Source organism: Mustela nigripes, chromosome 7 (genome assembly GCF_022355385.1).
Source record: "Mustela nigripes isolate SB6536 chromosome 7, MUSNIG.SB6536, whole genome shotgun sequence".
Classification (NCBI taxonomy): Eukaryota; Metazoa; Chordata; class Mammalia; order Carnivora; family Mustelidae; genus Mustela; species Mustela nigripes.
The window spans coordinates 53,259,126-53,286,813 of NC_081563.1; the positions used below are offsets into that span (position 1 = coordinate 53,259,126).

General features: G+C 43.7%; 1 protein-coding gene and 1 long non-coding RNA gene across 25 annotated transcripts in view; one reads left to right on the forward strand and one right to left on the reverse strand.

The window, feature by feature from the left end:
* Positions 1–13,920: 13,920 nt before the first annotated feature.
* On the reverse strand, positions 13,921–15,550 carry PCBP1 (poly(rC) binding protein 1). The gene has a single exon (XM_059405921.1). It carries the CDS (start codon positions 15,374–15,376, stop codon positions 14,306–14,308), a length of 1,071 nt encoding a protein of 356 aa, XP_059261904.1. The 5' UTR covers positions 15,377–15,550; the 3' UTR covers positions 13,921–14,305.
* Positions 15,551–16,157: 607 nt separating this feature from the next.
* The window catches only part of LOC132021478 (uncharacterized), a 113,584-nt gene continuing 102,053 nt past the window's right edge, over positions 16,158–27,688 (forward strand). For 15 of the 24 annotated variants that reach the window (XR_009405342.1, XR_009405343.1, XR_009405335.1 and 12 more), the window contains exons 1-2: positions 16,158–16,466; positions 17,547–17,637. This is a non-coding gene — a long non-coding RNA (uncharacterized LOC132021478). The other 9 variants (XR_009405339.1, XR_009405340.1, XR_009405330.1 and 6 more) reach the window with 5 other exon arrangements.

A 27,688-nucleotide genomic window follows, 5' to 3' on the forward strand; every position in this document is an offset into this window, starting at 1 on the left:
ATGTGGGACTTGATCCCAGGACCCTGAGATCATGACCTGAGCCGAAGGCAGCGGCTTAACCCACTGAGCCACCCAGGCGCCCAAATAAACAAAATCTTAAAAAAAAAAAAGGATGGATTAGTCTGAAGAATGACAAGAAACTTCATGTTGATGTCACATCTCATAGGTTGGAAGTGGCTGCCTGAAGTTCTAGGAGGGCTATGAGGCCTAGCCTCGGCTTTGAGAGGAGTTCTGTGTTTAATTAGAAATGTCTTCAGGGGGCGCCTGGGTGGCTCAGTGGGTTAAAGCCTCTGCCTTTGGCTCAGGTCATGATCCCTAGGTCCTGGGATGAAGCCCTGCATCTGGGCCCTCTGCTCAGTGGGGAGCCTGCTTCCTCTCTCTCTCTCTGCCTGCCTCTCTGCCTACTTGTGATCTCTGTCTGTCAAATAAATAAATAAAATCTTAAAAAAAAAAAAGTCTTTGGGGGCCCAGGACAGGGAGACTACAGTCAGACCACATATTTGTCATTCCTAGATTATTCAATAAATGTCATTGGGACAACTAGCTAGCAATTGCCAGAAAAAATCACTAGCTTTTCCTATCCTATACACCAAAATCAATTTCAGATGGATTAGATTTAAAGGCAAAAAATATTAGAAGAAAGGACAATTTTTAAAAGTAATTATTGTGGTGAGGGAAGGACTTCCCAAGCGTGAGGCCTAAGAGAGAAATCATAAAGTTAAAGATTAATAGAGTTAGCTGCTTAATCATTAGAAACTTCTGTAGAACAGAAATTAAAGGGAAACTGGCAAGGCAGCTGGGTGGCTCAGTTGGTTGAGTGTCTGACTTGATCTTAGCTTGGGTCTTGATCTCAGGGTCATGAGGTTCAAGCCTTATGTTGGACTTTATGTTGGCTGGGTGTGGAGCCTACTTAAAAAAAAAAAAAGAAAGAAAAAAAGAAACTGGCAAAAAAAAAAGAAAGAAACTGGCAAATTAGAGACAAAAATGCAGTATACCTGATGAAGAGTTAATATTTTACTATATAATAAGGTCTTCAATTAATAAGAAAAATATGAAGACCCCAATAAATGATGGTGAAAAATATGTTACTAGGTTACTCACCAAAGGAGAAATGTAAATAGCTGAGAAACATAACATTTTATTATAGTCACTTGTAATCTAAGGAATGAAAATTAACACAGTGCTGTGCCATTTTTTTCCCCCTACCTGCCAGACTGGCAAAAAAAATATCTAGTGTGGTGAAGAATGTGGGAAACCATATTGAGAAAATCCCAGCTAATGGGGCCTAGTCACCTTGGACACAAAATCCACTTTGTGATGGTTTCTGATTAGTTTTTTCAGAGAGCAGTCAAGTTATTAAAGATAGCATTTACTGGAGAGATCTGAGAAAGTTGCGAAAGAAGATCTCTGTAGCTAAACTATAATTCGGTAAATTTGTGGTTAGCTAGAATATCCTGTCAGACTGTTTAGTTCTAGTTTCCTTTTCTTATTTTAAAATGTCTCTTCCTAAAAAATGTGTCATGAGTGCTTAGGCCATTGTCCCCTAATAAAGCTTTAACTTCTTGGATATCCAAATCCCTTGCTAAAATTTTGGGTGTAAATTGGCCCCACCTCAGGATAGATGAGACAGCCCCCTGCCGGGCACCACAGTGCTGGCCTGAGGCCAGGAGGCCCACCCACATGAGTTGTCTCCTCCCCTGTGAGGAACAGAAGATTCAACAACTCTCCAGCCTTCAGAACAGGTGAGACCCACCTCTTGTCACAAATGATAAAGCCTACCATTGTCACCTTGTTCAGGGTTGGCGTTTTCTCCCAAGGACATCTGATTGGGAGCTGTCCTGGGTTGTGACATCAAAGATCATCTTCATTCTGACTCAAATGTGATTTCACTCTCTTTGTGTAATACTCCAGTAATCAATAGAATATAAATAGGGAGATTTTGTTAATACTATAAAAATGCTGATCCAGTACATGCGGATGTCTTCCAGGGCCTAATAGGCATATTCACACACTGCTGTTAGGAGATTAGAGGACAATTTATTTGACTCGGGCAAAAGGAAAGGATAAAACCAGTAAAAATACTGATAGTGGGGGCGGGGCCTGGCCCTCAGTCGGTAAAGCATGCTTCAAGGTCCTGGGTTCATGCTCCACTTTGGGTATAGAGCTTTTTCAAAAAAGAAAAAAAAATACTGTCAGTATTTTTATATATTAAAAAAAAAAACTTTAAAAACTCTTGCACATCAAAAATATTTTCAGTGTTCATGACAAAGAACTAATATCCTCAATATAAGAGTGCTCTTACAATCATTAAGATAAAAGATGCCCATCTCAGGAAGGAAATGTGCAAAGGATACTGAGACAATTTATAAGAGAAAAATATAAATTACAAAAATCATGAAAAAAATTTCCAACATTATTAGAAATTGAAGAATACAAATTAAAATCCCAGAGGGAGCCTGCTTTTGGCTTAGCAAATTACAAATGTTTTTTTGTTTTTTTTTTTTTTAAAGATTGTATTTATTTATTTATTTATTTATTTTTAAGATTTTATTTATTATTTATTTGACAGAGAGAAATCACAAGTAGGCGGAGAGTCAGGCAGAGAGAGAGAAGCAGGCTCCCGCTGAGCAAAGAGCCCGATGCGGGGCTCGATCCCAGGACACTGAGATCATGACCTGAGCCGAAGGCAGCGGCTTAATCCACTGAGCCACCCAGGCGCCCCAGCAAATTACAAATGTTAAAAACAAACAAACAGGGGCACCTGGGTGGCTCAGAGGGTTAAGCCTCTGCCTTCCGCTCAGGTCATGGTCTCAGGGTCCTAAAATCAAGCCGGGTATGGGGCATTCTGCTCAACAGGGAGCCTGTTTCCCTCTCTCTGCCTGCTTCTCTGCCTGCTTGTGATCTCTCTCTGTCAAATAAATAAAATAACAAATTTTAAAAAAACAAACAAACAAAGAGGAGGCTGCCTAATGTTGATGAAGGTTCAGGGAAAAGGGCACTGTGGTGAGAGTATACTTTTGGTTAATTCTTTATATAGAGCAACATTTCACAGAGTGGTCAGGGACCCCTAGGGTTCCTTGAGACTTACAGGGGTCTGAGAGGTCAAAATTATTTTCATGACAATACAAAAATGTTATTTGCCCTTTTCATTCCCATTCTCTCACTAGTGGAGAATACAATTCTCCAGAGTCTAGATGAAGTGTGATGTCACAGTAGATTGATACAGATGTAGATACGAGACTCCAGCATATTTTATTAAGCCAGACATTAAAGAGTTGCAAAAATGTGGAATGGCTACTTTTCTTACTAACCATATTTTTGTTTCTTTTGGGAAATAGTTATTTTTTTAAACTAAAGATATATCATTTATGCTAGTATTTAATGGGTGCAGTGTAGTTATTTTAAGACAAGTAAATATATAAATGTTTGAAGTTTTTCTATGTTTTAATTTCTAAGACAGGTAATAGGGATAGAAATAATACACTAACAAAGCCTTTGCAGAAACTCAACTATTTTTAAGAGTGTAAAGTGGTGGGGCAGCTGGGTGGCTAAGTGGGTTAGAGCCTCTGCCTTCAACTCAGGTCATGATCCCAGAGTCCTGGGATGGAGCCCTGCATCGGGCTTTCTGCCCAGTGGGGAACCTGCTTCTCCCTCTCTCTCTCTGCCTGCCTCTCTGCCTACTTGTGATTTCTGTCTGTCAAATACATAAATAAAATCTTAAAAAAAAAAAAAGAAAAAAAAGAAAAAGAGTGTAGGAGCGCCTGGGTGGCTCAGTCATTAAGTATCTGCCGTTGGTTCAGGTCGTGATCCCGGCGTCGTGGATCGAGCCCCGCATCAGGCACCCTGCTCAGTGGGAAGCCAGCTTCTCCCTCTCTGACTCCCCCTGCTTGTGTTCCTTCTCTCACTGTGTCTCTCTCTCTCTGTCAAATAAATAAAATCTTAAAAAAAAAAAAAAAAGAGTGTAAAGTGGTCCCAACACCAAAAAGTTTAAGAACTGCTACTCTAGAGCAAAGCAATTATATGCATCTAAAGCCTTGAAAATAGAGCTAGCTCCCCTTTAAAAAAAATGTATTTAATCTCTACACAGAACATGGGGCTCAGACTCACAACCCTGAGATCAGGAGTCACAAACTCTACTGACTGAACCATCCAGGCACTCCATAGAACCACCCTGGGGCACGTGGGTGGCCCAGTTGTTTAAGCATCTGCCTTTAGCTTAGGTCATGATCCCAGCATCCTGCAATCGATTCTCACACTGGGCTCCAGTCCCACATCGGACTCCCTGCTTAGCAGGAAGCCTACTTCTCCCTCTGCCTGCTGCTCCCCCTGCTTGTGCTCTTTCTCTATCTCTGACAAATAAATGAAAAAAAAAATCTTAAAAAAAGAAAAAAAAAAGTAAAGAAGATAGCAAAATGTAAAAACAACTTAAGTGTCTAAATAGGAGACTGGTTAAATAAATTATATCAATGTAATGGAATACTTATGACTAATAAAATATGCTTCTATGAAATAGTGTTTATTGTAATGAAAATGTTCATTATTTATTAAGTTTAAACATAGGAAATAAGTTAAAAAATAGGATATAAGGGAAGAATAGATTTTTCAACAAACAGGGCTGGGACAGCTGGATATCTATATGCAATAGAACTAATTAGGACCTCTACTCAAACCATACACAAAAATTAAGTCAAAGTGGATCAAAGACCTAAGTCCAAGGTCATTAAGATTTATCCTTATGTTTTGAATTTTATTATGTGAGAGCTGGAGCTGTAAGAAGAAAGCGTTAGCATAAATCTTCATGACCTTAGATTAATAAGCAGTGGTTTCTTAGACATTGACACCAGAAACACAACAATCAAAGAAAAAATAGATGAACTAGACTTCACGAACATTAAAAACTTCTGTGGCTCAAAGGAAACCATCAAGGAAGTTACGAGACAAAAGAAAAAAAAAATTTAAGAGACAACCCACAGAATGGGAGAAAATATTTGCAATATAAGAATTTAGTATACAGAATATATAAAGAACTCTTACAAATCAACAATAAAAAGACAACCCAATTTTTAAAATGGGCAGAATATTTGTGTGTGTGTGTGTGTGTGTGTGTTTAAGATTTTATTTCTTTATCTGATAGAGAGACAGCAAGAGCAGGAACACAAGCAGGGGGAGTGGGAGAGGGAGAGCAGTCTTCCCGCCTAGCAGGGAGCTCGAAGTAGGACTTGATCTCAGGACCCTGCATGAGCCAAAGGCAGACACTTAATGACTGAGCCACCCAGGCACCTTGGCAGCATATTTGAACAGACATTTCTCCAAAGAAGATAGTCAAATGACCAAATAAGCACAAGAACACATGCTCTATGAATGAAATGAAAATCATTAAGAAATACAAATTAAAACCAAAATGAGGTACCACTTCACGCCTGGCAGAATGGCTACAAAAAAAAAAAAAAAAGCATTAGTAAGAAGGTTGAAAAATTGGAAACCTCATACTCTCATGGTGGGAATTAAAACGGTATTGCCATTGCAGAAAATAGTTCAGCCATTCCTCAAAAGTTAAACATAGAGTTACCCTATGACCCAGCAATTTTACTCCTAGGTATACACCCAAGAGAAGTGAAAACATATGTCCCCATAAAAACTTGTACACAAGTGTTCATAACAGCATTACTCATAATAGCCAAAAAATGGAAACAATCCAAATTGTGTATTAACTGCTGAGTGGATAAACAAAATGTGATCTAGTTATACAATGGAATATGTTCAGCCAAAAAAAGTAATGAAGTACTCATACATATTACAACATGGATGAACCTTGAAAACATTAAGTGAAAGAAGCCAGTCACAATAGGCCACATGTTGTACGATTCTACTTATATGAGATGTGTGGACAAGCAAATCCATAGAGTCAGAAAGTAGATCATTGGTTGCCAGGACTGGGTTGGATGGAGTGGGTGAGGAATGATCAGTGACTGGTCATGGGTATGGGTTTCTTTGTGAGGTGATAACAATGTCTGGCAGAAGATAGTGGTGAGATTGTACAACTTTGTGAATATACTAAAAACCACTAAATTCACACTTTAAAATGGTGGATTTTATGGTATCTAAATGATACCTCAATTTAATAAAAAGAAAAATAGCAAAGAAATTAGTCTGTATTGTATGATCCCATTTTACTTTATTATTATTTTTTAGAGAAATGAGTATGATTCCATTTTATTTTTTTATTTTTTAAAGATTTTATTATTGGGGCGCCTGGGTGGCTCAGTGGGTTAAGCCGCTGCCTTCGGCTCAGGTCATGATCTCAGAGTCCTGGGATCGAGTCCCGCATCGGGCTCTCTGCTCAGCAGAGAGCCTGCTTCCCTCTCTCTCTCTCTGCCTGCCTCTCCATCTACTTGTGATTTCTCTCTGTCAAATAAACAAATAAAATCTTTAAAAAAAAAAAAAGATTTTATTATTTTTTTTTGATAGACAGAGACCACAAGTAGGCAGAGAGGCAGACAGAGAGAGAGGGGGGGAAGCAGGCTCCCCGCTGAGCAGGGAGCCTGATGCGGGGCTCGATCCTAGGATCATGACCTGAGCTGAAGGTAGAGGCTTTAACCCACTGAGCCACACAGGTGCCCCTATGATCCCATTTTTAAAAAGAGTAACATATATATGCTACTTTAAAAGAATACTACATAGGTTACCCAAAATGCCAAGCTGGGCCTTGTTGCAAGCCCAGAACATGCTTTTTTTTTTTTTTTTTTTTAAGATTTTATTTATTTGACAGAGAGAGATCACAAGTAGATGGAGAGGCAGGCAGAGAGAGAGAGAGAGAGAAGCAGGCTCCCTGCTGAGCAGAGAGCCAGGACCCTGAGATCATGACCTGAGCTGAAGGCAGCGGCTTAACCCACTGAGCCACCCAGGCGCCCCCCAGAACATGCTTTTAAAATTTATTTTATTTTTGGGGGGTGCCTGGGCGGCCCAGTCGGTTAAGTGTCTGACTTTGGCTCAGGTCATGATCTCCCCACTTAGCAGGGAATCTGCTTCTTTCTCTCCCTCTGCCCCTTCCCCTGCTCATGTTCTCTGTCTTTCAAATAAATAAAATCTTGAAAAATAATTTTTTAAATTAATTTCCTTTTTAATTGAAATATAGCAGACTATAGAAATTTTTTTTTTTAAAGATTTTATTTATTTATTTGTCTGGCATAGAGGGAGAGCGAGCGAGTGAGCACAGGCAGACAGAGAGGCAGGCAGAGGCAGAGGGAGAAGCAGGCTCCCTGCCGAGCAAGGAGCCCGATGCAGGACTCGATCCCAGGACGCTGGGATCATGACCTGAGCCGAAGGCTTAACCAACTGAGCCACCCAGGTGTCCCTAGAAAAAAAATTTTTAAGTTTATTTATTTATTTTAGAAATCTCTACACCCAACGTGGGACTAAAGTTTACACCCCTGAGATCAAGAGTCACATGCTCTTCTGACTGAGCCAGCGGGGTGCTCCTAGAAAATGCTTTTTGAAGTAGAGGTGAACTTACAAATGAAGGCATAGGTGTTCACGTTCATGGAGGAACATTTAAGAAAGTGTGTCTTCACCCTGTGGGTGAACTGCTCAGGGAATAACTGATTTGATTTCTTCTATCACCCAAGAGTAACTAATGAGGTAGTGTGTCTGCTGTCACTAAAGTACCCCACTAAGGTATACTTAGCCTGGTGGCAGGTGTCTGAAGTGCTAATTTGCCGCTGGGAGAAAGGGAACAGCTAGCTACCCTCTTCCTACTTTAGTAGACAGGGTCCAGGGTGCGCTCAGAGAGAGCCAGAGCCCTCTCATAAAGCCCTAGTTCTTAGGACATAAGAGCAGGGAAAGAAAAGGGGGGCTTGGGTCTGCCTAGGGGATTATCTGTGTCCATATGTAACCTTCTCTTGTGTGTACCCTCTGCCTTCCTCTCTATTGTCCTAGCCTCCTCACCATAACATCTAAAGGTGACAGCACCTTCTGGGAGATTCAGAGTAGATCTTCCTGGTAGTTCCTTCCATCTGCTTCCTCTTCAGCCAAGCTCCTATGAGTGGTTACCCAAAATGCCAAGCTGGGCCTTGTTGAAGCCAGTTGTTGCCTTTTTTGTTTTGTTTTGGGTTTGTGTGTGTGTGTGTGTTGTGTTTTTTTTTTTTTAAAGATTTTTATTTATTTATTTGACAGAGAGAAATTACAAGTACACTGAGAGGCAGGCAGAGAGAGAGAGAGAGAAGGAAGCAGGCTCCCTGCTGAGCAGAGAGCCCGATGCGGGACTCGATCCCAGGACCGTGAGATCATGACCTGAGCCGAAGGCAGCGGCTTAACCCACTGAGCCACCCAGGCGCCCCGTGTGTTGTGTTTTTAAGTTAACTTCTGTTTTTCTCTCTTAATAGTGTTTACAGAAGGTCTGTGTGTCAGAAGTCCGCCCTGTGGCAGGACGCAGAAGCAGGAGTGGGAGCCCACAAAGGCGGTATTATTTCCCAAGGCAGCCAGAGAATTGTGGATATTATCTGATTCATTCTTCCCAGATAGAAGACTGAGACCCAGAAGGACCTAGAAGGATCCAAAAAGACCCAAAAAGCTTGCCCAAGATCACCCATGGAGTGGATGCCAAAGTCAGGAGTAGAACTCAGCTCTCCTGATCCACAGCAGAGTATAATTTTCCTTTCAGAATGTTCATGCTCAAGGCCAGGAGTCCCAGTTAGGTGTCCTAGAACCCCAGGCAGGTAACAAAGAGGACAGCCAGGGTCAGAAATTATGAAGAAACCATTATTTCCCAGATGCAAGGATGCCCAAACAGAACGACACTGGGGAACTAAAAATCATTCTGTAGGGGAGGCTGAAGGCAGATCCTAGGGACTAGCAGGCCTTGCTGGTGAGGCTGGTGGGAAGAGATCCTGAAGGGTCCATGAGCTATGCTGAGAAGTTTGGATTTTCTCTTGTAGACCATGCGTGGAGGAGGTACTTGATGGCCTTTAAGTAGGGGAGTGATGTGGTCGGATTGGAATTTTAGGAAGGCCCCTCAGGTGGCCAAGCCAGGCAAGGTGGCCAGAGGACTTGGCAGTGGAAGGCTTCTCTGGTGGTGACTGCCTATTTATATGTCTGGCTAGGTGCTGTCTCATTGGCAGGAGGTGACAGGCCCAGTGATGCTGGACAGTATGTGGCTCACTACTAAGGGAAGCTAAGAGTAGCAGGGAGTGAGGTTGGTTCAACTCACGAACCTCAAGCTCTTTTTGTTTGTTTGTTTTTTTGTTTTAAAACTCAGGCTCTTAACAAACACTGCTTACTGTCCAGGTGACAGAAGCTGCTCTCACAGTGATCCCAAGAGCGGTGATTCATGTCCCAGCGGCTGGTGGGGGTGGGGTACGTGGTGGGTTGGGGGGGTTCATGTATGTAGGTTGAGTGGGGTGAGAGAGGGGACTGGGGGTTGGGGGATGACTAGCCTTCCAAACACGTGGGACAACTCCCGTGGCTATGATACAGCAGGTGCTTCTCAACCTGTTCTGTCTTCTCAGCTGTGGCAGCAGTTGCGGCCCAAAAGCTGGTGGCCCGAATAGGGCTGCAGCAGGAAACACACCAACTGTAGAGGGGGCTTCTCGATTTCCAGGCCTCAATCCAGAAGAGGATGGGGCATGCTCAAGCTGCCCCAAAGAGAGAAGAAAAGAGTCCTGAAATGTAAGTCCTGATAGAAGAGGGAACAAAATGAATTAAATTCTAATAGTCATCCTGGCCTGGCATCTGATTTTCACTGCTCCAAGACCCTCTTCTCTCCATAATCGTTTTTTTTTTTCTCCATAATCCTTTTTTTTTTTTTTTTTAAGTTTTATTTAAGTAATCTTGAGGCACCTGGGTAGCTTACTCAGTTACTCAGCATCAGACTCTTGATCTTGGCTCAGGTTTCCATCTCAGGTCATGAATTCAAGCCCGGCTCTGGGCTCCATGCTGGATGTGGGGCCTACTAAATAGAACAGCGATGACAACAATACCCCCTCCCCCCAAAAAAACTACAACAAAAACAGCAAAACAAACATAGTAATCTCCACACCCAATGTGGGGCTCAAACTCATGACCTGGAGATCAAGAGTCACACACTGCTCTGAGCCAACTAGAGGCTCCTCCACAGTCCTTTCTTACCTAGCTTTTAAATTTTTTTTTTTTTAAGATTTTTATTTATTTATTTGACAGAGAGAGATCACAAGTAAGCAGAGAGGCAGGCAGAGAGAGAAAGGAGGAAGCAGGCTCCCTGCCAAGCAGAGACCCTGAGATCATGACCTGAGCCAAAGGCAGAGGCCTAACCCACTGAGCCACCCAGGCGCCCTCTTACCTAGCTTTTATTTGCAACTTCCCATTGGTTCCTTATTATCTGCCTTTAGTGACAGTCCTTTCAAAAACAACAACCCTCCCCACCAAAATCTTTTATCCGGTCCTCCCCCACTCAGGTTACTGTCCTATTTTTCTCTCTCCTTTGCACCCTCAAAGGTTTGAGCCATTTAGTCTCCAGTCTCCACTTTCTTGCCTCCAGGCTGTACTCTCCTGGTGTAATCTGGCTTCCTCCTATCACTCTTCTGGAATTCTGCTCCCCAAGATACCCATGACTTTGGAAGTGTTTCCCCCGGTATCCCCTTAAAGTGGTCTCTGAAAATGACTGGGTGGAAGGAATTAAAACAAGAACAACAAAAACTATTAGAAATTAGATTTCAATTTATCATAACTGTTAATATTTAATTTTTTTTTAGATTTTATTTACTTGAGGGTGAGCGAGCACATGTGTGCACACGAGCATCAGGGAGGGACAGAGAGAGAGAGGGAGAAGCAGACTCCCTCCCAGACTCCAATGTGGGACTTGATCCCAGGACCCAAGGATCATAACCTGAGCAGAAGGCAGACGCTTAACCGACTAAGCCACCCAGGCACCTCTTAATTTTGTTTTCTTACATAATATTTAGGATTATCCTTGTATATAGTTTGTAAATAAGCATGACTAAAATACATGTAATTTATAAACGAATGTGTAATAGTGTATATGCTTTAAAGAAAATTTTTGAAGCCCACTAGTTTTCAGAATAAAGCTCCAACCCTTTATTATGGCATTCAAGGCTGTTTTAGCCTCATTTGATTTTGTGGCTTCCTCCACCTTCCCTTCCCTTTCTATTATGTACTGTGCTTTTGACTATAATTAGCTACTACTACGCATCTTCCAGTTGTACCAAAACATTAAATTTTAGTTCAAAGTATTTTGCACAAATGTTCAATTCTGTTAAACCTCTCTGTAGCATTGTTGTCCTCCGTCAACTTTGAAACTTTCCTCCTTGACTCCTCTCAAGGACACTATCCTGGTTTTTCCCCTGCTGCTTTGCCCATTGCTTCTTCATCAGGTACTGCTGTATTCATTCTACAGATACTTACTGAGCTCCTGTTAATATATTATGGTGACAGGGGCACCTGGGTGGCTCAGTGGGTTAAAGCCTCTGCCTTCGGCTCAGGTCATGGTCCCAGGGTCCTGGGATCGAGCCCCGCATCGGGCTCCCTGCTCGGTGGGGAGCCTGCTTCCTCCTCTCTCTCTCTCTGCCTGCCTCTCTACTTGTAATCTGTCAAACAAATAAAAATTAAATAATATATATATATATATATATATATATATATACATATATTATGATGACAGGCATTAGAGCTACCGTGGTGAACACGGAGACTATGTCCATTACCCTAAAACTCAGTCTCTAGCCCCTTCCTCTCACTTATCTGTCTCCCTATGTTTCTGACTTCCCTTCAGTTTGTCTATTTCTAGCTACTTGTTGACTATTTCTCCCTGCAAATAGTCATATCACTATTTCTGAACTCACTACTCCCCTCGTTCTAGCTTACTCTAGCCTCCACATTCAGTTTCGATCTCCCTTGCGTTGGCTCTTTTCTACATGTATTCCTAGTAATACTAATGTCCTATTCCCAGTAATACTACTGTTATTAGAATCCGCTTGAGGCCATGTTCTGGCTGCTCTTCTTGACTTCAGTCCATCCAAGTTGCCCTTCATCCTCTGCCTTGCTGCTTAACTCATTATTTTACAAATTATGGTCAGCTTTGCTTTTGAAAGGGTGGGAGGGGAAAGGGGTTGAGGACAATTTGAGGTCTACTTTTTATAGGGCATTTGAACCACTTCACCCAGCAAATTTCAGGGACTCCGCAAAAACCATTTGGCCTGGGTTTGACGGTTCAACTTATTTACTCCTGCCCTACTTCATGCAAACTTGGTTTAAGCTCATCATCTCCGGGAGACAACCCATTTCTGGGTTTTCACTAGGTCCTCCTTTACCTGTCCTGGCTCCTTAGTCCAACTGTCCTCTCTCAGCTTGTCATTTAGAACACTTTGTTCTCTTTTAAGCATGTCTTTTCTGTCCAAAGACACTGTGGACAGAAATGGACCTTTGGCTTTCTGCAGTATGAAGTATACTGAAGTCTACTACGTTGTAAGCACTGCTCTGCTTTACAAACATGCTCATTTTTTTTTTCACAAGCTCGAAATGTGTACTTTTAACACTTCCATGTTATACAGAGGTTAAATAATTTGCCCAAGGCCACAAGTAAGAGGCAGAACTCATATTTGAACTCAGGTTTAACTCATGAAATTAGGTTCCCTTCAGTGATGACTCCACAGTGGGTTGGTGGGAAGTGCATGGTAGACCCCAGGCTTACCTCCAGGGCCTCTTGGAAGCAGGTCTGTACCTCAGAAAAAATAGATACCCTGTAGAGAGTAAGCCTCAACAGATTATTTATTGCGTGTAATACTCTGCTCTCACAGGAGTTTCTCTTTGCTGTTAGTGGATCTCCCACAGTGCCTGGGGTTTGAACTAAGCACTTTGGCACCTAATTGTCCATTGTCTTGAATTGCCTTTTTCTAGTGTCTTTGCCTAATCATAGAGAATTTTTCTTCTTTCATCAAGTCCAGTCTACTCCAACTGGTTGGTGTGGACATGAGGTTATTAGGCCTTCACAGCAAGATCTTCCTAATCCACTGGTAAAGATAATGAGTGGCACTTAAATCTAAGAACGTTTTGGGGTATTGTTAAAAATGGTCTCCTGATTAGATTTAGGGGGTGGGACCCAGGAACCTGCATTTTTACCACCACATTCTTAGGCTACAATCAGTGGATCTTGCTACATTCCTGCCTGTGAGGGCTGCCCCATTTAAGCAGGATTATTTCCTTGTATAATGACTTCTCTAACATTGCACACAGCTGAAGAATTAGAAGCTGGGCTTCTTTTGTTTCTGGATTCACCACTTGGAAGGTGTAATAACATCCTCTGACAGGCTGCTTGCCACAGGTGCATGCTTGCCACGTGCACCCCACTGGTACCATCCCCCGTTCAGTCCTGGGGGCCCCAAACCTCACCATCCCTACCACCACCCCGCCCTCTTCCAAATCCTCAAACCCACCCTTGACCCTTTCCCTTCCCCCACCTCAGCCCCTCCCTCCAGCCCCAGCCCAGCCCTTTTCCCTCCCCCACCTCTCCTCTGGGTAACCCCCCCAGGCTCCTCCCACCTTAGAACATTTTTTTTGTTCCTAAGTTTCCCCAGTGAGATTGGGTTGGGGGGAGGGGCTGGCTGGTCGGGAGGACACACTGCCATTCATTAGGGCTCCTACGGAAAGGGCTACTTTTTCCATCTCAGAAAACCCTCGTTTTCTACCAGAGAAATGGGCAGAGGCCTCTCTCTGGAACTTAGCTGGAGAGATGTCACTCTCCGGGAGAGACCCTCCGTCTGCAAAATACCCCAAAGCAGGCCCAGCCTGCCGTGTTCCTTTGTTGGGACAGAAAGGGAATGGAATCTTACCAATAGGTGAAAAGGGCTAGAGAACACCAAGGATGGGCCCACCCTTCTTCCTACAAAGGCCTAATACTAAAAGGGAAGGGGAAAAAAAACCACCAACAAAGAGTTTAAGATAGTAGTCCCAGCTTTTTCAAATATGAAGCATTTTTTAACCAATCCATTTTTTAATTTTTAAATTCTTGACATTACAGAACTAAACTGAAATTTATTAACATTCCACTCTTACATTTCTTATCGACAAACAGAAATAAAATTCATGAGCCAAAAACCCAAACAAAACTAAAAACAGGGAAAAGCTTATAAAACTAAATATGGATCCCAGCATTAACAGCTGAACAGAGAATGTGATTTTTAAATTCTTAGCGGATGATAAAGTTGTGTAGAAACTGAACACTTACAAATTATTTAAAACCTGGAATCACTGACCAGAAATTACACAGTTGGATCATGGGAAAACAGCAGAAAGGGGTTTTAAGTGAACCTACACTGTTCTAGCTGCACCCCATGCCCTTCTCGGAGGAAAGCCTGGCATTGATTAGATACTGGGCCAGACTAATACTGGCAGCAGAACCAGTGATAGTAACCTGCCTACCAGAGGAGCCTTCCACGGGATTGGCAATTTTGATCTGGGCCCCGGACATCTGGCGGATCTCATTAATGTTGGCGCCTTGGCGCCCGATTATGCAGCCAATTAAGTTATTTGGAATGGTGAGTTCATGGGTGGTTTGAGTAGATGCATCCAAACTTGCCCAATAGCCTTTCACCTCTGGAGAGCTGGAGTCAATTCCGGCGAATCCGGTCCCGCCGTGCATCATGGCAAAGTGAGACTGTTGTCTTGCCACCTGGTTCAGCTTGGCCAGATCGAGCGGAGAAATGGTGTGTTGTCCTTGAATCGAGTAGGCATCTAGAGGTGGTCCCTCCAGGTCATGGGTGGCATGGGGGTAGCCCGCAGCGTCGCTGCACCGATCTTGGCCGCCCGCGCAGATGACTGGAGAGCTGGCCGGCATGGGCTGGTACGGAATGGTCATGACTCTCCCTTGCGGAGACTGGGAGAGCGTCTCCAGCATGACCAGGCAGATCTGCTTGACACACTCGGTGACAGACTGCGGCACGCCAGCAATGGTGATGGCCCGCTCAGTGGAGTTGGGCAGCATATCCCCCGCCACCTGGACCTGGGCCCCCGTACTCTCGCGGATCTCTTTGATCTTACACCCGCCTTTCCCAATCAGGGAGCCGCACTGGGTGGCCGGCACCACCAGCCTCAGGGTGACCGGGGGCCTGCTGGCCGCCGTGCTGTTGGTCATGGAGCTGTTGATATCTTCTTCCAGCTTATCGATGATCATAGCGAAGGCCTTAAAGATGGCATTGGTAGGGCCGGTCAGAGTGATGATTCTCTCCGGACAATTCCCCTCCGAAATGTTGATCCGCGCGCCACTCTCCTCGCGGATCCTCTTAACCGACTCCCCTTTCTTCCCAATGATGCTTCCTACTTCCTTTCCGTGCATAAGCAGCCGAATGGTGAGAGTCACATTTAGTCCACTTTCAGTCACACCGGCATCCATGGCGAGCGGCGGGCGGCGTTCGGGGGAGTTGGGCTCGTTACGTGGTCAAGTCTTTGGTGGCTGGCGGGGGGAGGGGAGGTGTAGGCCCAAAACTGCCGGCGCGAGGCGAGCGAGGGCCGCGGGAGCGAGCGGGCGCGGGCGGGAGGCCGCGGCGTCGTCGCAGGGGCAGGCGGCGGCGGCGGAGGGGGCGAGCGGGGCCGGGAGCGGCGGGCGGGCGGGTGGGCGAGGGCGCGGCGGTGGCGACTCCGGCGGCAGCCTCGGCGGTCTGGGCGGGGCGGGAAGCCCGCTTTCAACCCCGCGTACCCTCTGACCCCGGAAGTGCTTGCCGCGCAGGACCCCTTGAAAAAAAAGAGGACCCGTCTTTTTTAGGTCACAAGATTGCGCCAACCTCCACATGGTAGTTTTTAAAAACTCTTTTTAACAGCCTAGCGTTGAACATAAAGCCCCGATGGGCAGATGCTGTGAGCCCGGCAAGGTTTTAAAACAACGTGCATTTTATTAACTCAAGCGCCACTGGCAAATGTTTTGAAATGTTAGTGTTGTGAATGGGGTTGAAACGTTATTTTCCCGCCTTGCAAAAGGGGTTTGGAAGCGGAGCGACACGGGCAGCCCCGGCAGTAACTGCAGGCGGCAGCTGGGACGCCGCGGGTTTAAAACGTGCGCGTGAGGCGGCTAGAGCGCGTGCGCGAGGGTGTGGGGAGACGGGAGGGGCAGCGGCGGTCTTCCGGGGGGGAGGGGCGGCGAGGCGAGGCTTGTGGGGCGGGTGCGCGCGCGCGAGCGCGCGCGAGCAGGCACGTGGGGCCCCTTCGTCCCCGGTGCCCGGGCGCCCCGCGCCAGCCCCCAGCCTTGCCCCGGTCCCCCAGCGGCGACCGGTGAGGAAAAAAACCGAAATCCCCCCACCGCCGCCCAAGTTGCGGCTCTGCACTTGATTTCTGGGCAGTGTTGGAAACCTGGCCATAAAAAAAGAATGGCGTCCATTTACATAATGCTTTGTTTGCATTTTGCAAGTTTCTTTCGGTTGAATCTAGAGAAACCCCACCTCCTAGTGTCTTTTTAGTCGTGGCAGTCTTGTCAGACATTTAAGACAATGGTATGCCTCTTGGGAACCGCATTTTTTTAGGGGTCCCGAGTAGTGCGGGGGGGTGGTTCTTGCGATTTTCCCCATGCCGTTTAAGCTCCCGCTCTGCCTTTCTACCCTTGGTGCAGACGCCGCGCCCCGCTTTCTTCGGGGGCGGCCCCTGTCGGGCCCCGCCATCTTGGAAGGCCTTTCTTGCAGTTCGCCATCGCACGTTCTTCTCGCTAAAGAAAAGTCGTTTGGGTGGCTCGTGTACGTTTATTTCTTTCCGTTTCTCTTTACTTCGGCTAAGCCGGACAGAGAATGCACCCAGACAGACGTGTGCGCAGCGTGCTTTAGGATCCCGCAGGGAAAGAAGCTAACGTGGCGGTCCCTCCGCCCCCCCCTTCCTTCCCCTTGGAGTGGCCGCCATGTTTCCGGAACACAAAATGGCGACACGTGTCCTGGATTTGTCGCCAACGAGAAATTGGGGTCGACCCTAAAGCTCCAGAATGCCCCCACCCCCATCCCGTGCGTCTTGGCGGCAGCCTTCCCCTCGAAGCGAGTGCTCTCTGCCCACCCGGGTCCAAACCTCGGCTGCCTAATTTTAATGCATTTCCTCCATTAATTTAAAATGGAAACGTTTATAACTAAAAAAATGAAGGCATAATACTGAGTTCTCGTTAGTTTTAAATTTAATAGTGAGTAACGAGGGGCAGTACCAGTGGTTAATTTGGGCCCCCCAGTACCGAAGCATTTAGGAATTGCTGCTTTAAGAAATGAGCTAGAAAGTTCCTGATTTCCTAGACTTTCATCTCAGGCTGGTGTGCTGGAGAGACCAAGAAATGGTCTCATAAAACAACTTAAAAAAATAAAAAAGATAATTTCCATAAAGCCATTCAGATACCAGTGACCTTTTTCAGAGGGCAGCTGGCTGGTGAACCTCAGTTTACCCACACCTGGCATTCACTTTTAGTGTGGGGGGACAGAGACGAATGTTACTGTGCATTTACCAGTGCCAGATGCTGTGCTACCATTTTACTGCATACTATCTTTAATTTTTACAATGATCTTCTGAGGTAGGTTTTACCTCTCTCTCTCTCTTTTTTTTAACAGACGAATTCACTTAGGCCCAGAGAGATGAAGTGACTAATTCAAGGTCACACAGTGTGGAGGATGGAATCCTGACCTTCTGATTTCCTTATTGGTGAGCACATTTTCAAATTTTTTTGGTAAGTTACGGTTTTAGAATTCAAGTGCTATTTCGATGTTTAGGTGAGCTTGTCATTTAAAGGAACCCCTCAGGTAACCTTTTGGTGCATAGTTACCCCCAGTTTGTATCTGGGGATTCCCAGTTTTTCCTGGTATGAGCTATATCTGTAAGAGGCTCAAATGCTATTTTTTTAATGAGGTGTTTGGGTGACGATAGGGAGGGGGAAATGATTCAGCCCTACCCAAAGGCTGAAGTATCTGTCAGTCCAGCCTTGTCTGTGGCACATTTAAATCTACCTGGCTCTGTGGGAGCAAGCAGTTTCTGTGTGTGACTCACTAGCTTCCTTCAGCTAAGCATGGGCATGATTTCCGCCTTCCTCACCCCAATATCCTAACCAAGTAAAAATAAATAATTTGACTTTGGCACCAAGCCTTCATTTCTCTGCAAATATTGAGAGGGCATGACACTATTAGGTAAATCGTTAAGTCTGTGAACTCTTGAGTTTAACGTAACAAATAAATTGTAGGCCAAACAAGGAATATGTATGTGCCTGAATAGGGCTCTACATGCATGGATGTTAGAGATGGAGAGAAGGGTTTTTTGCTTCTTTTATGTTAGTGCCCTATATCATAGTTTTTGAAGTGCTTTTGCATTACCGTATATAATTCTACAAACAACTTTGGTAGGTGGATATGTCATAGCAACAATGACAGTAATGGCACTAAGTGCTTACTACGCCAGATACTGTTTGAAGCTTTATTCTGTATGATAATTCAGTGGCTTTCATATTTTTTTATTTTAAATATTTTATTTCTAAGTAATCTCTACCCCCAGCATGGGGCTTGGACTCACAACCCCACAATCAAGATTACATACTCCACCGACTATGCCAACCAGGTTTCTCAACAGTTTTAAAAGCAAACCACCATAAGAGCTAAATTTTACAAAATAACTCATATATGCACATATATATATATCACGTATATGAAACAAAATCTTTGCAGAACAATACTTGTTCTTATGATGTGCAGTATACTTTGGTAGTTTCTGTTCTTTAACATGAAATAAAAAGGCACATCAAAACTAAAATAATGAGAAACCCATTATTAGGTTGTGACCAAAATGATTAATGTACACATTTAATCCTCACAAAACCTGTGATGGGGGTGATGTTAATTTCCATTTTGCAGAGATACAGAGGGGTGAAGGATTTTGTCCAAGGTACAGTTATTAAATTGGAAAATAGGGGTTTGAATCTAGGCAATCTGAATCCAGAGTCTGTATATTTACCACTATGTAAGATGTGGTTTCTGCAAAGGACCTTGTCTTATAGGAGAGACAGAACTGTTTGGGGAATTAAAATTATTAGTAAATATTAAAAACTGAGGAGACAAAAAGAGAAATTATATATAATTAGGAATTATATCCTGATTCAAACTATTCTGCTTCTCTAAATCTGCCACATATTTATTTTCCCTAAAGAAAATTGTATCCATTGAGTCTGTCTTCCCAAGACTGCTTGTTTTAAACCTTTTTTGCCTGAAGTTTTCCATTAGTTTTTTCTTATCTGAGTACCTCTAGGATTCTACCTTCTCCTGCCCCTCAATAAAGATATCCCCTTCCCAGCTCTCAGCCTCTTTGTTTCCCCTAGAGTCCTACAAACCCTCTCTGCCTGCATAGGCAACATGAGCTGTTGATTCAATTGTAGCGTGCGTGTCTTGTTGTTGATAGTGTGTTTGTATAGGCTGCGTGCTGTGGATGACCCGGAAATCTGGTAAAGAGGGCACTGGACTTGGGAATCTGTGGCTCTGGCTGCCAGCTTCAGCTCTGCCACTGTCTAGCTTTGAGAAGTTTATAACCCAACTCAAAACTGGGCTTTGGTTTTCCCATCTGTAAAAGAAGAGATTAAATGATGTCTTCTAATTCTGTCTAGGGAGCAATGATATTTGATGATCTTGGTTCTTTATCTCTGGAGGAGGGGAGGGTTATGTAAATATAACTTATGGTAAATTCTCCACTCCCTTCCCCAGACCTGCACTATCTTGTGGATATATAAGTGAATTCCACACCACCCATTTTACAGATGAAGCCCCTAAGATATGGAACAATGGACTAAATAGTCACTGCCCCACCCCTGGAGCCTCATGTATGACTCTTCTCGCATTTGAATGACTGCAGGTTAGTTAAGGAGTTTAATGAGGTTGTGAAGGTGAGTCAGGCCTAGACTTTGGAAATTTTTTTTTTTTAATATTTTATTTATTTATTTGACATAGAGATCATAAGTAGGCAGAGAGGCAGGCAGAGAGAGAGAGAGGAGGAAGCAGGCTCCCTGCTGAGCAGAGAGCCCGATGCGGGACTCGATCCCAGGACCCTGAGATCATGACCTGAGCTGAAGGCAGTGGCTTAACCCACTGAGCCACCCAGGCGCCCTAGACTTTGGAAATTTAACCACAGGATTTATATTCCATTCAGAGGAAGGATTTTTGCTTCTTTTTACTTCACATTGGCATGTTTCAAGAAATAATTTTGAAGTGATTTCATGTTAATCATCACACAACTTTGCCAGCAAAGTATTATTATGCTTATTTTTATGGACGAGCCATCTATGGATCAGAAGGGTGAAGTGACTTGCCCAAGGTTGCACAGCTTGTCAGAACCTGAGCTGGATCTCTCTCTTTTTTTTTTTTTTTAAATTTTTTTTATTTACTTATTTTTTTATAAACATGTATTTTTATCCCCAGGGGTACAGGTCTGTGAATCGCCATGAGCTGGATCTCTTGAATGTTGGTTGTGTCTTGTTCCTCTTTTTGGCTTCTGATGCTTTGACACATGGAATAATTTTATCTTTAACTCAAAAAGCTTTCAATCTATTTTTTATTCTTTTGGCCTAGAGCAGCCAGTCCACTTACATTAGGTTCCTGATTTTTTTGGTTTAAGAAAACCTCTATTCTCTTTTTCTCTAATGTTTACATTTATGGGTTTGGGGAGTGGTGGGAATTATTCCTCTGGAGACTCTGGAGGCAGGGACCACACTTTTTCCCCTTAGTCTACATGGTCCAGCAAGTATAGATAGCTTTTTAAATTTGCCCTACCAACATGCAACATTTTTTTTTCTGTCTTTTTAAAAAAATGTATTTTTTTTTTTGAATTCATTGTTTATGAACCACACCCAGTGCTCCATGCAATATGTGCCCTCCACAATACCCACCACCAGCCTGGCCCAACTTCCCACTCACCACCCCTTCAAAACCGTAAGATTGTTTTTCAAAGTCCATAGTCTCTCATGGTTCATCTCCTCTTCCAATTTCTCTTAACTCCCTTCTCCTCTCCATCTCCCCATGTCCTCCTTGTTATTTCTTAGGCTCCACAAATAAGTGAAACCATATGATAATTGACTCTGTGCTTGACTTATTTCACTCAGCATAATTTCCTCCAGTCCCGTCCATGCTAATACAAAAGTTGGGTATTCATCCTATCAAATGGAGACATAATACTCCATAGTGTATAGGACCACATTTTCCTTATCCATTCGTCCCTTGAAGGGCATCTTGGTTCTTTCCACAGTTTGGCGATCGTGGCCATTGCTGCTATGAACATTGGGGTACAGATGGCCCTTCTTTTCACTACATCTGTATCTTTGGGGTAAATACCCAGTAGTGCAGTTGCAGGGTCATAGGGAAGCTAACATGCAGCATTTTTTTAAAAAAACATAATTTCTTTTTTTCTTATTCCTTCAGAATTTGCTTCTCATTTTTCTTTTATTTCAAATTATAGTAAATTGGGGCTCGTGGGTGGCTCAGTTGTTAAGCTTCTGCCTTAGGCTCAGGTCATGATTCTAGGGTCCTAGGATTGAGCCCCGCATTGGGCTCCCTTCTCAGTGGGAAGCCTGCTTCTCTCTCTCCCACTACCCCTGCTTGTGTTCCCTCTCTCGCTGTGTCTTTCTCTGTCAAATAAATAAAATCTTAAAAAATAAAATGAAATTATAGTAAATTGAGAGGGCCTTGACCCTATCACTTTCTGGGATACTACAGAATATAGCTTAAGGAGTATTTGTATATATATGTATTTTTAATGACATTTACCCCTTTATTAATTTATTTAAAAGGTGTTACTTATTTTAGAGAGAGAAAGCAGGAGAACATAGAGAGAGACTGAGGGAGAAATGGACTCCCCACGGAGCCCCTAGTGTAAGGCTTAACCTCTGGACCCTGAGATCATGACCTGAGCTGAAGGCAGATCTTCCTTCCCTTTCCTTTTTCTTTTCTTTCTTTCTTTCTCTCTCTTTCTTTCAGATTTTATTTATTTGTTTGACAGAGGGAGAGAGAGGGCATGAGCAGGCAGAGTAGGAGATGGAGAACCAGGCTCTCTGCTGAGCAGGGAGTTTGATGGCAGGGTTCAATCCCAGGATCCTGGGATCATGACCTAAGCCGAAGGCAGACACTTAATGGACTGAGCCATCCAGGTGCCCCACTATCTTTTCTTTCCTTCTTTCTTTCTTTTTTTAAGATTTATTTATTTATTTTAGAGGAAGAGATAGAGGACACCCATGCACAAAGTGGGGGCGGAGTGGGCAGAGGGAGAGAGAGTCTTAAGCAGACTCTGTGCTGAGTGCAGAGCCCAACTTGGGGCTCAATCTCATGACTCTAAGATCATGACCGGAGCTGAAATCAAGAGTCAGATATTTAAATTTTTTTTTTTTTAAGATTTTATTTATTTATTTGACAGACAGAGATCACAAGTAGGCAGAGAGGCAGGCAGAGAGAGAGGAAGGGAAGCAGGCTCCCTGCTGAGCAGAGAGCCCGATATGGGGCTCGATCCCAGGACCCTGAGACCATGACCTGAGCTAAAGGCAGAGGCTTAACCCACTGAGCCACCCAGGCGCCCAAGAGTCAGATACTTAGATGCCACCCAGGTGCCCCTAGCCTAAGAAATATTTTTTTTACCCATTTCTTGGATTGTAACAAGAGTAATAATATTAATCTCATATACTGATGATTTTGTGCTGCTGTTATGGGGTTATTACTGGATTTTCTCAGAAACATAAAAAATATATTGATGTGCTTTATACAAGTGCCCAGGAGGTACAGCAACATTCTTGTCATAAGTTCTCCTAGTTGGGGAAAGTAATGTCCATGGATTCCTCAGGGTTACTCTGACTGAAATAAGGCATGGAGAAGGGAGTGCAGAGAAAAGTTAAAAGGAAAATGAGAACAGAGTACAAATGCAAAGTATAGAAAGTAAGGAAGGGAAAAAGGTAAGAAAAGAAAAGAGAAAAGACTAGGGCAGAGGGAAGAGAAATACACAGGATCGTTGGAAGAGATGTGAAGAAAACAATTCAGAAGTCCATTGGGCCCTCGTGTGGTGTGGAAAGCATAGGCTGTTGTCTTAGACCAAGAAAGAGCAGCTGATACGACAACTCCTGAGCACCTTGTCTCTTTTTTATCCTCTCTTCCCAATGAGAGGTTGGGAAAATTGCTTTGTTTTTGCTCTCAGCTGGGGATGTAATTAAGATGCTGGTAATTTTAATATTAGCCTCAGATCAGTTGGTATATCAAGGAAAATGTGCTATAAAGATCACTTCAAGTATTCTAGGTCAAAATTTATCTTATTCATTCAGTCAGCAAATAGTTTTTTCTTTTCTTAATTTTCTTTTCTTTTCTTTTTCACGTTAGCTCAACTCCCAGCATGGGGCTTGAACTCAGGACCCTGAGATCAAGAGTCTCATACTCTACCGACCTAGCCAGCCAGGCACCCCAGTCAGCAAATACTTACTGATTGCTTGATACGTCCCAAACACTGAGGATACAGAAATGAATGAGATCCTGTCCTTGCCTTCAAGATGTTTGTGACCAGGAGAGTGACACTGACAAATAAACAGATTCACAGTATAGTACATTACTATTTTAGAATATGAGTAAGCAGAGGATGCCATGCGCTTAGAAGAGGGTCCTTGATTCAGCCTTGGAGGGGATCCAGAAAGGCTACTTAGAGAAGTTGGCATTCAGGCTGAGTCCCAGGTTAGCAAATTGTAGGGTGGAGGGCAGGAAAGGAGAACTCTTGAGAAGGGAAACAGAGGCCTAAAGGCTGAGTGTGCACAGTCCGTTCAGATGTTGAAGACATTTCAGGAAGGATGCTTGCATGATCCAGTTTTTGGCGATGATTGTTCTGCTACTTCAGAGGTGTATGTTACTGAGACTTGATTGTGCTTACACACAGAAAGTTTAAGTCTTATTTTGTAGCAATAATTCTCATTTAAGATGTAGACATCAGAAATTGTATTTCTGGTCTAGAGATTCGAAGGAGAAAATGTAAGTAAAGCAGTTTTTGAATTAGCAAATGATTGTTCACCCTCTGTGAGTAAAGATAAGAAGATACAGGGCTTAGTATATCCCTTTCTTTTTTTTTTTTTAATTTATTTATTTGACAGAGAGAGATCACAAGTAGGCAGAGAGACAGGCAGAGAGAGAGAGAGAGGAGGAAGCAGGCTCCCTGCTGAGCAGAGAGTCCGGTTCGGGACTCGATCCCAGGACCCCGAGATCATGACCTGATCAGCGGCTTAACGCACTGAGCGGCTTAACCCACTGAGCCACCCAGGCACCCCAGTATATCCCTTTCTTATCCAAGTTTTGGACATGGGTTGTGTTCTGCTTTGTTTTCAAAGGGGTGTGTGTGTGTGTGTGTGTGTGTGTGTGTGTGGAAATTTATGGTTTTTGTTCAGGTGGTTAGGATGTTTGAGTTAGGAAGGAGGGAAAGGAGTTCAACAATAACTGCTCCTTTATGGCAGAACAAAAGAAATACATTTAAATAGCACATTTCTCTGATCCCACCTACTGAGCACAAGCAAGACTTAGTTGGGAACTTTGTTTCAGAGACACAATTAATTCAACCAGACAAAGCATTTGTTCAGCATTATTTGCTGTGTAAAATCTGTTGTGTCTGGATTAAGCACATTGATTTTTGGTTTTTTGTTTTTTTGAGACATAGTTATAGCTGCATTAAATAAAAACCTTTTGTGTATTCATTGGACAATACTGGGATTTTATCTGGATTAAAAGTAAAAAAGTACTGTGTGGAGTAGGAAGAACATGCTTAGAAAGTAGCACACAGATTCTGTGGTCATTTCTCAGTAATCTTGACCTCTCTGTGGCACCTGACACTCCCTCCTTGCACTTTAGTTTCATTTGGCTTCTACAATGCCACTCCCTTGGTTTTCCCCTGCCTCACTGGCCCCTCCTTCTCAACCCCATCCCCCTTTTTTGGCTTCTCATCCCCAGCCCCCTTTTGAATCCTCCTTATCTTCTTAGCCTCTAATAGTGGAGTGAGTACTTGGATCAGTCCGTGCATCCCTTCTCTGTTTACTCTCATTCCCTAGGTGTTCTCTTTCAAGACTTTAAATGCCATTTGTACTCTGACAATTCTCAAGTGTATATATCATCAGCTTGGATGTCTTCCCCTGAACTCAAGACTCTCTTATCTGACTGCCTACAGGATATCATCTCTACTTGGTTATTTAATAGCTTCTTGAGCTTAACATATTCAGCAAATTAATTTTGAAACTTCTCTCAAATGTGTACCTCTGGGAGCTACCCATTGGCTCAGGCATTTGGGCATCTGGCTCTTGCTTTCAGCTCAGGTCATGATCCCCTGGGTCATAAGATGGAGCCGTGTGTCAGGCTTCATGCTCAGTGGGGAGTTTGAGGATTCTCTCTCTCTGTCCCTTCCTCTACTGGAGCTCGCGCGCGCTCTCTCTCTCTCTCTTTCTCTCTCTCAAATAAATAAATAAATCTTCAAATGTGTACCTCTGCCAGTTCCTCCCCATTTTAGTTTCAGGTGTATTGAATATATGGAGGACTCACCCTTGAGTCCGTTCTTTTTAAAGTTTTAATTTATTTATTTGACACAGAGAGAGAGTGAGAGAGCACAACCCAGGGGGAGCAGTAGAGGGAGAGGGAGAAGTAGACTCCCTGCTCCCTGATGCAGGGCTCAATCCCAGGACCCTGGGATCATGATCTCAGTGAAGGCAGACGCTTAATTGACTGAGCCACTGAGGTGCCCTGGCTCTGTTATTTTTCTTACTTTCCTCATATAGTCCACTAGAAGGTCCTGTAAGTTCTACCTTAAAAAACATCCAGAGTTTGAACACTTCTTACTGCCTCACCTGCTACTTTTGGAATAGGCTTCCCTTGGCCTACCAGAGTAATCCTGTTAAGTGTCTATCAAATCGTGCCACTCCTCTGCTGAGAAGCGTTGTCTGGGTCCCGCCCATGTTAAAAATTAAAGTCCTTACAGTGATCTAGGATGCCACATAGGATCTTGAACAGCACTCTTGAGGCTGCTCCTGACATCATCTACCACATTCCCCTTGTGCTCTGGACACTTCTGGTCTCCTTGAAGTTGCTCCAACATGCCAAGCCTTGGACTTCTGTAGTTGTATTCTTTCCTGGAATACTTCTTCCAGTTACCAGTATGGCCTCCTCCCTTACCTCCTTCAGGTTTCTGCTCTGTTGTCTAGTTTGTAAAGCATTCCTTGACTTCGCTATTTAAAGTAAAACCGTCTCCTGCTCTCTGCCTTCACCGTTCCCTTTCCCTACTTAATTTTTTTTCCATAGACGTTATTACTGTTTGATGTACTATTCATTCATTATTCATATATTTATTGAGGGATGCCTACTATGTGCCACACACTGTTCTAGAGACTCTCTCTACATAGTTTGTTTATTATTGGTCACCTGCCACTGAAATGTAAATTTCATGATAGCTAGGATGTTGTTTTGCTTGTTGCTATATCACCATCTCCTAGAATAGTGCCTAGCACTTGGGAGTTGAATGAATATATTTTTAAATTAATGTATAGGGGTTATGTGCCAGATAATGAGGGGAAGATCTATATGAATACCATATTGTTTCTGCCCTCAAGTGACGCAGTCTAGAAAATGTTTTGATCTGAATAGTGCTGTGCTCTCTAACAGGATAAAGTGATACACCATTTTGGAATTGGGGAGGTAAGGACGGGTTTGCAAGGATATGGCTCTCCTTAGAGATGAAGTCCTACTTTGTCAGGCTTATTGATAATTTGTACTATTTCTGGGAGGGCAGGATTTCTGATAGCTCACGGGATTAGTGGCTTTTTGAGTTACAGTTTTTCTTTGGTCTTGTCTTACTAGACCAGGAGTTTCTTTAAAATCCTGTTACCAGTCTTGGTTCATTCAGATACCTTCTAGGAACCCACTGTCATAGCCACGTCTTCTCAGCATGAGTGAAGGAGTTTTCTATCTTTATCTTCCTTCATATCTGAAAATTCTTTTCCAGAAACCCTGGTCACCCACATACTAGCTGTTTGGTCTTGAACCTCTCAGAAACTCAGTTTCTGTACTTGTCAAATGGAGATAATGATGAATGACACCTATCTTCTTGTAAGGATTAAATGACTAAAGACTGATTTTGAGAATGGGAAAGGGAAGAGATAGAGGACAATTTCTTTTCTTTTCTTGCGGGGAAGGGCAGAGTGAGAAGGAGAGAGAGAGAGAGAATCAAGCAGACTCCATACCTAGCACAGAGCCCAACCCAACATGGGCTTGATCTCAGGACCCTGAGATCATGACTGAGCCAAAATCAAGAGTTGGATACTTGGGGTGGGGCGCCTGGGTGGCTCAGTGGGTTAAAGCCTCTGCTTTCCGCTCAGGTCATGGTCCCAGGTTCGTGGGATGGAGCCCCGCATCGGGCTCTCTGCTCAGCAGGGAGCCTGCTTCCTCCTCTTTCTCTGCCTGCCTCTCTGCCTACTTGTGATCTCTGTCTGTCAAATAAATAAATAAAATCTTAAAAAAAAAAGATTTTATTTATTTATTTGACAGATAGAGATCACAAGTAGGCAGAGAGGCAGGAGGGGCGGGGCGGGGTGGGGGGAGCAGGCTCCCTGCTGAGCAGAGAGCCTGATGCGTGGCTCGATCCCAGGACCCTGGGATTGAGCAGAGAGCCCGATGCGTGGCTCAATCCCAGGATCCTGGGATCGTGACCTGAGCCAAAGGCAGAGGCTTTAACCCCCTGA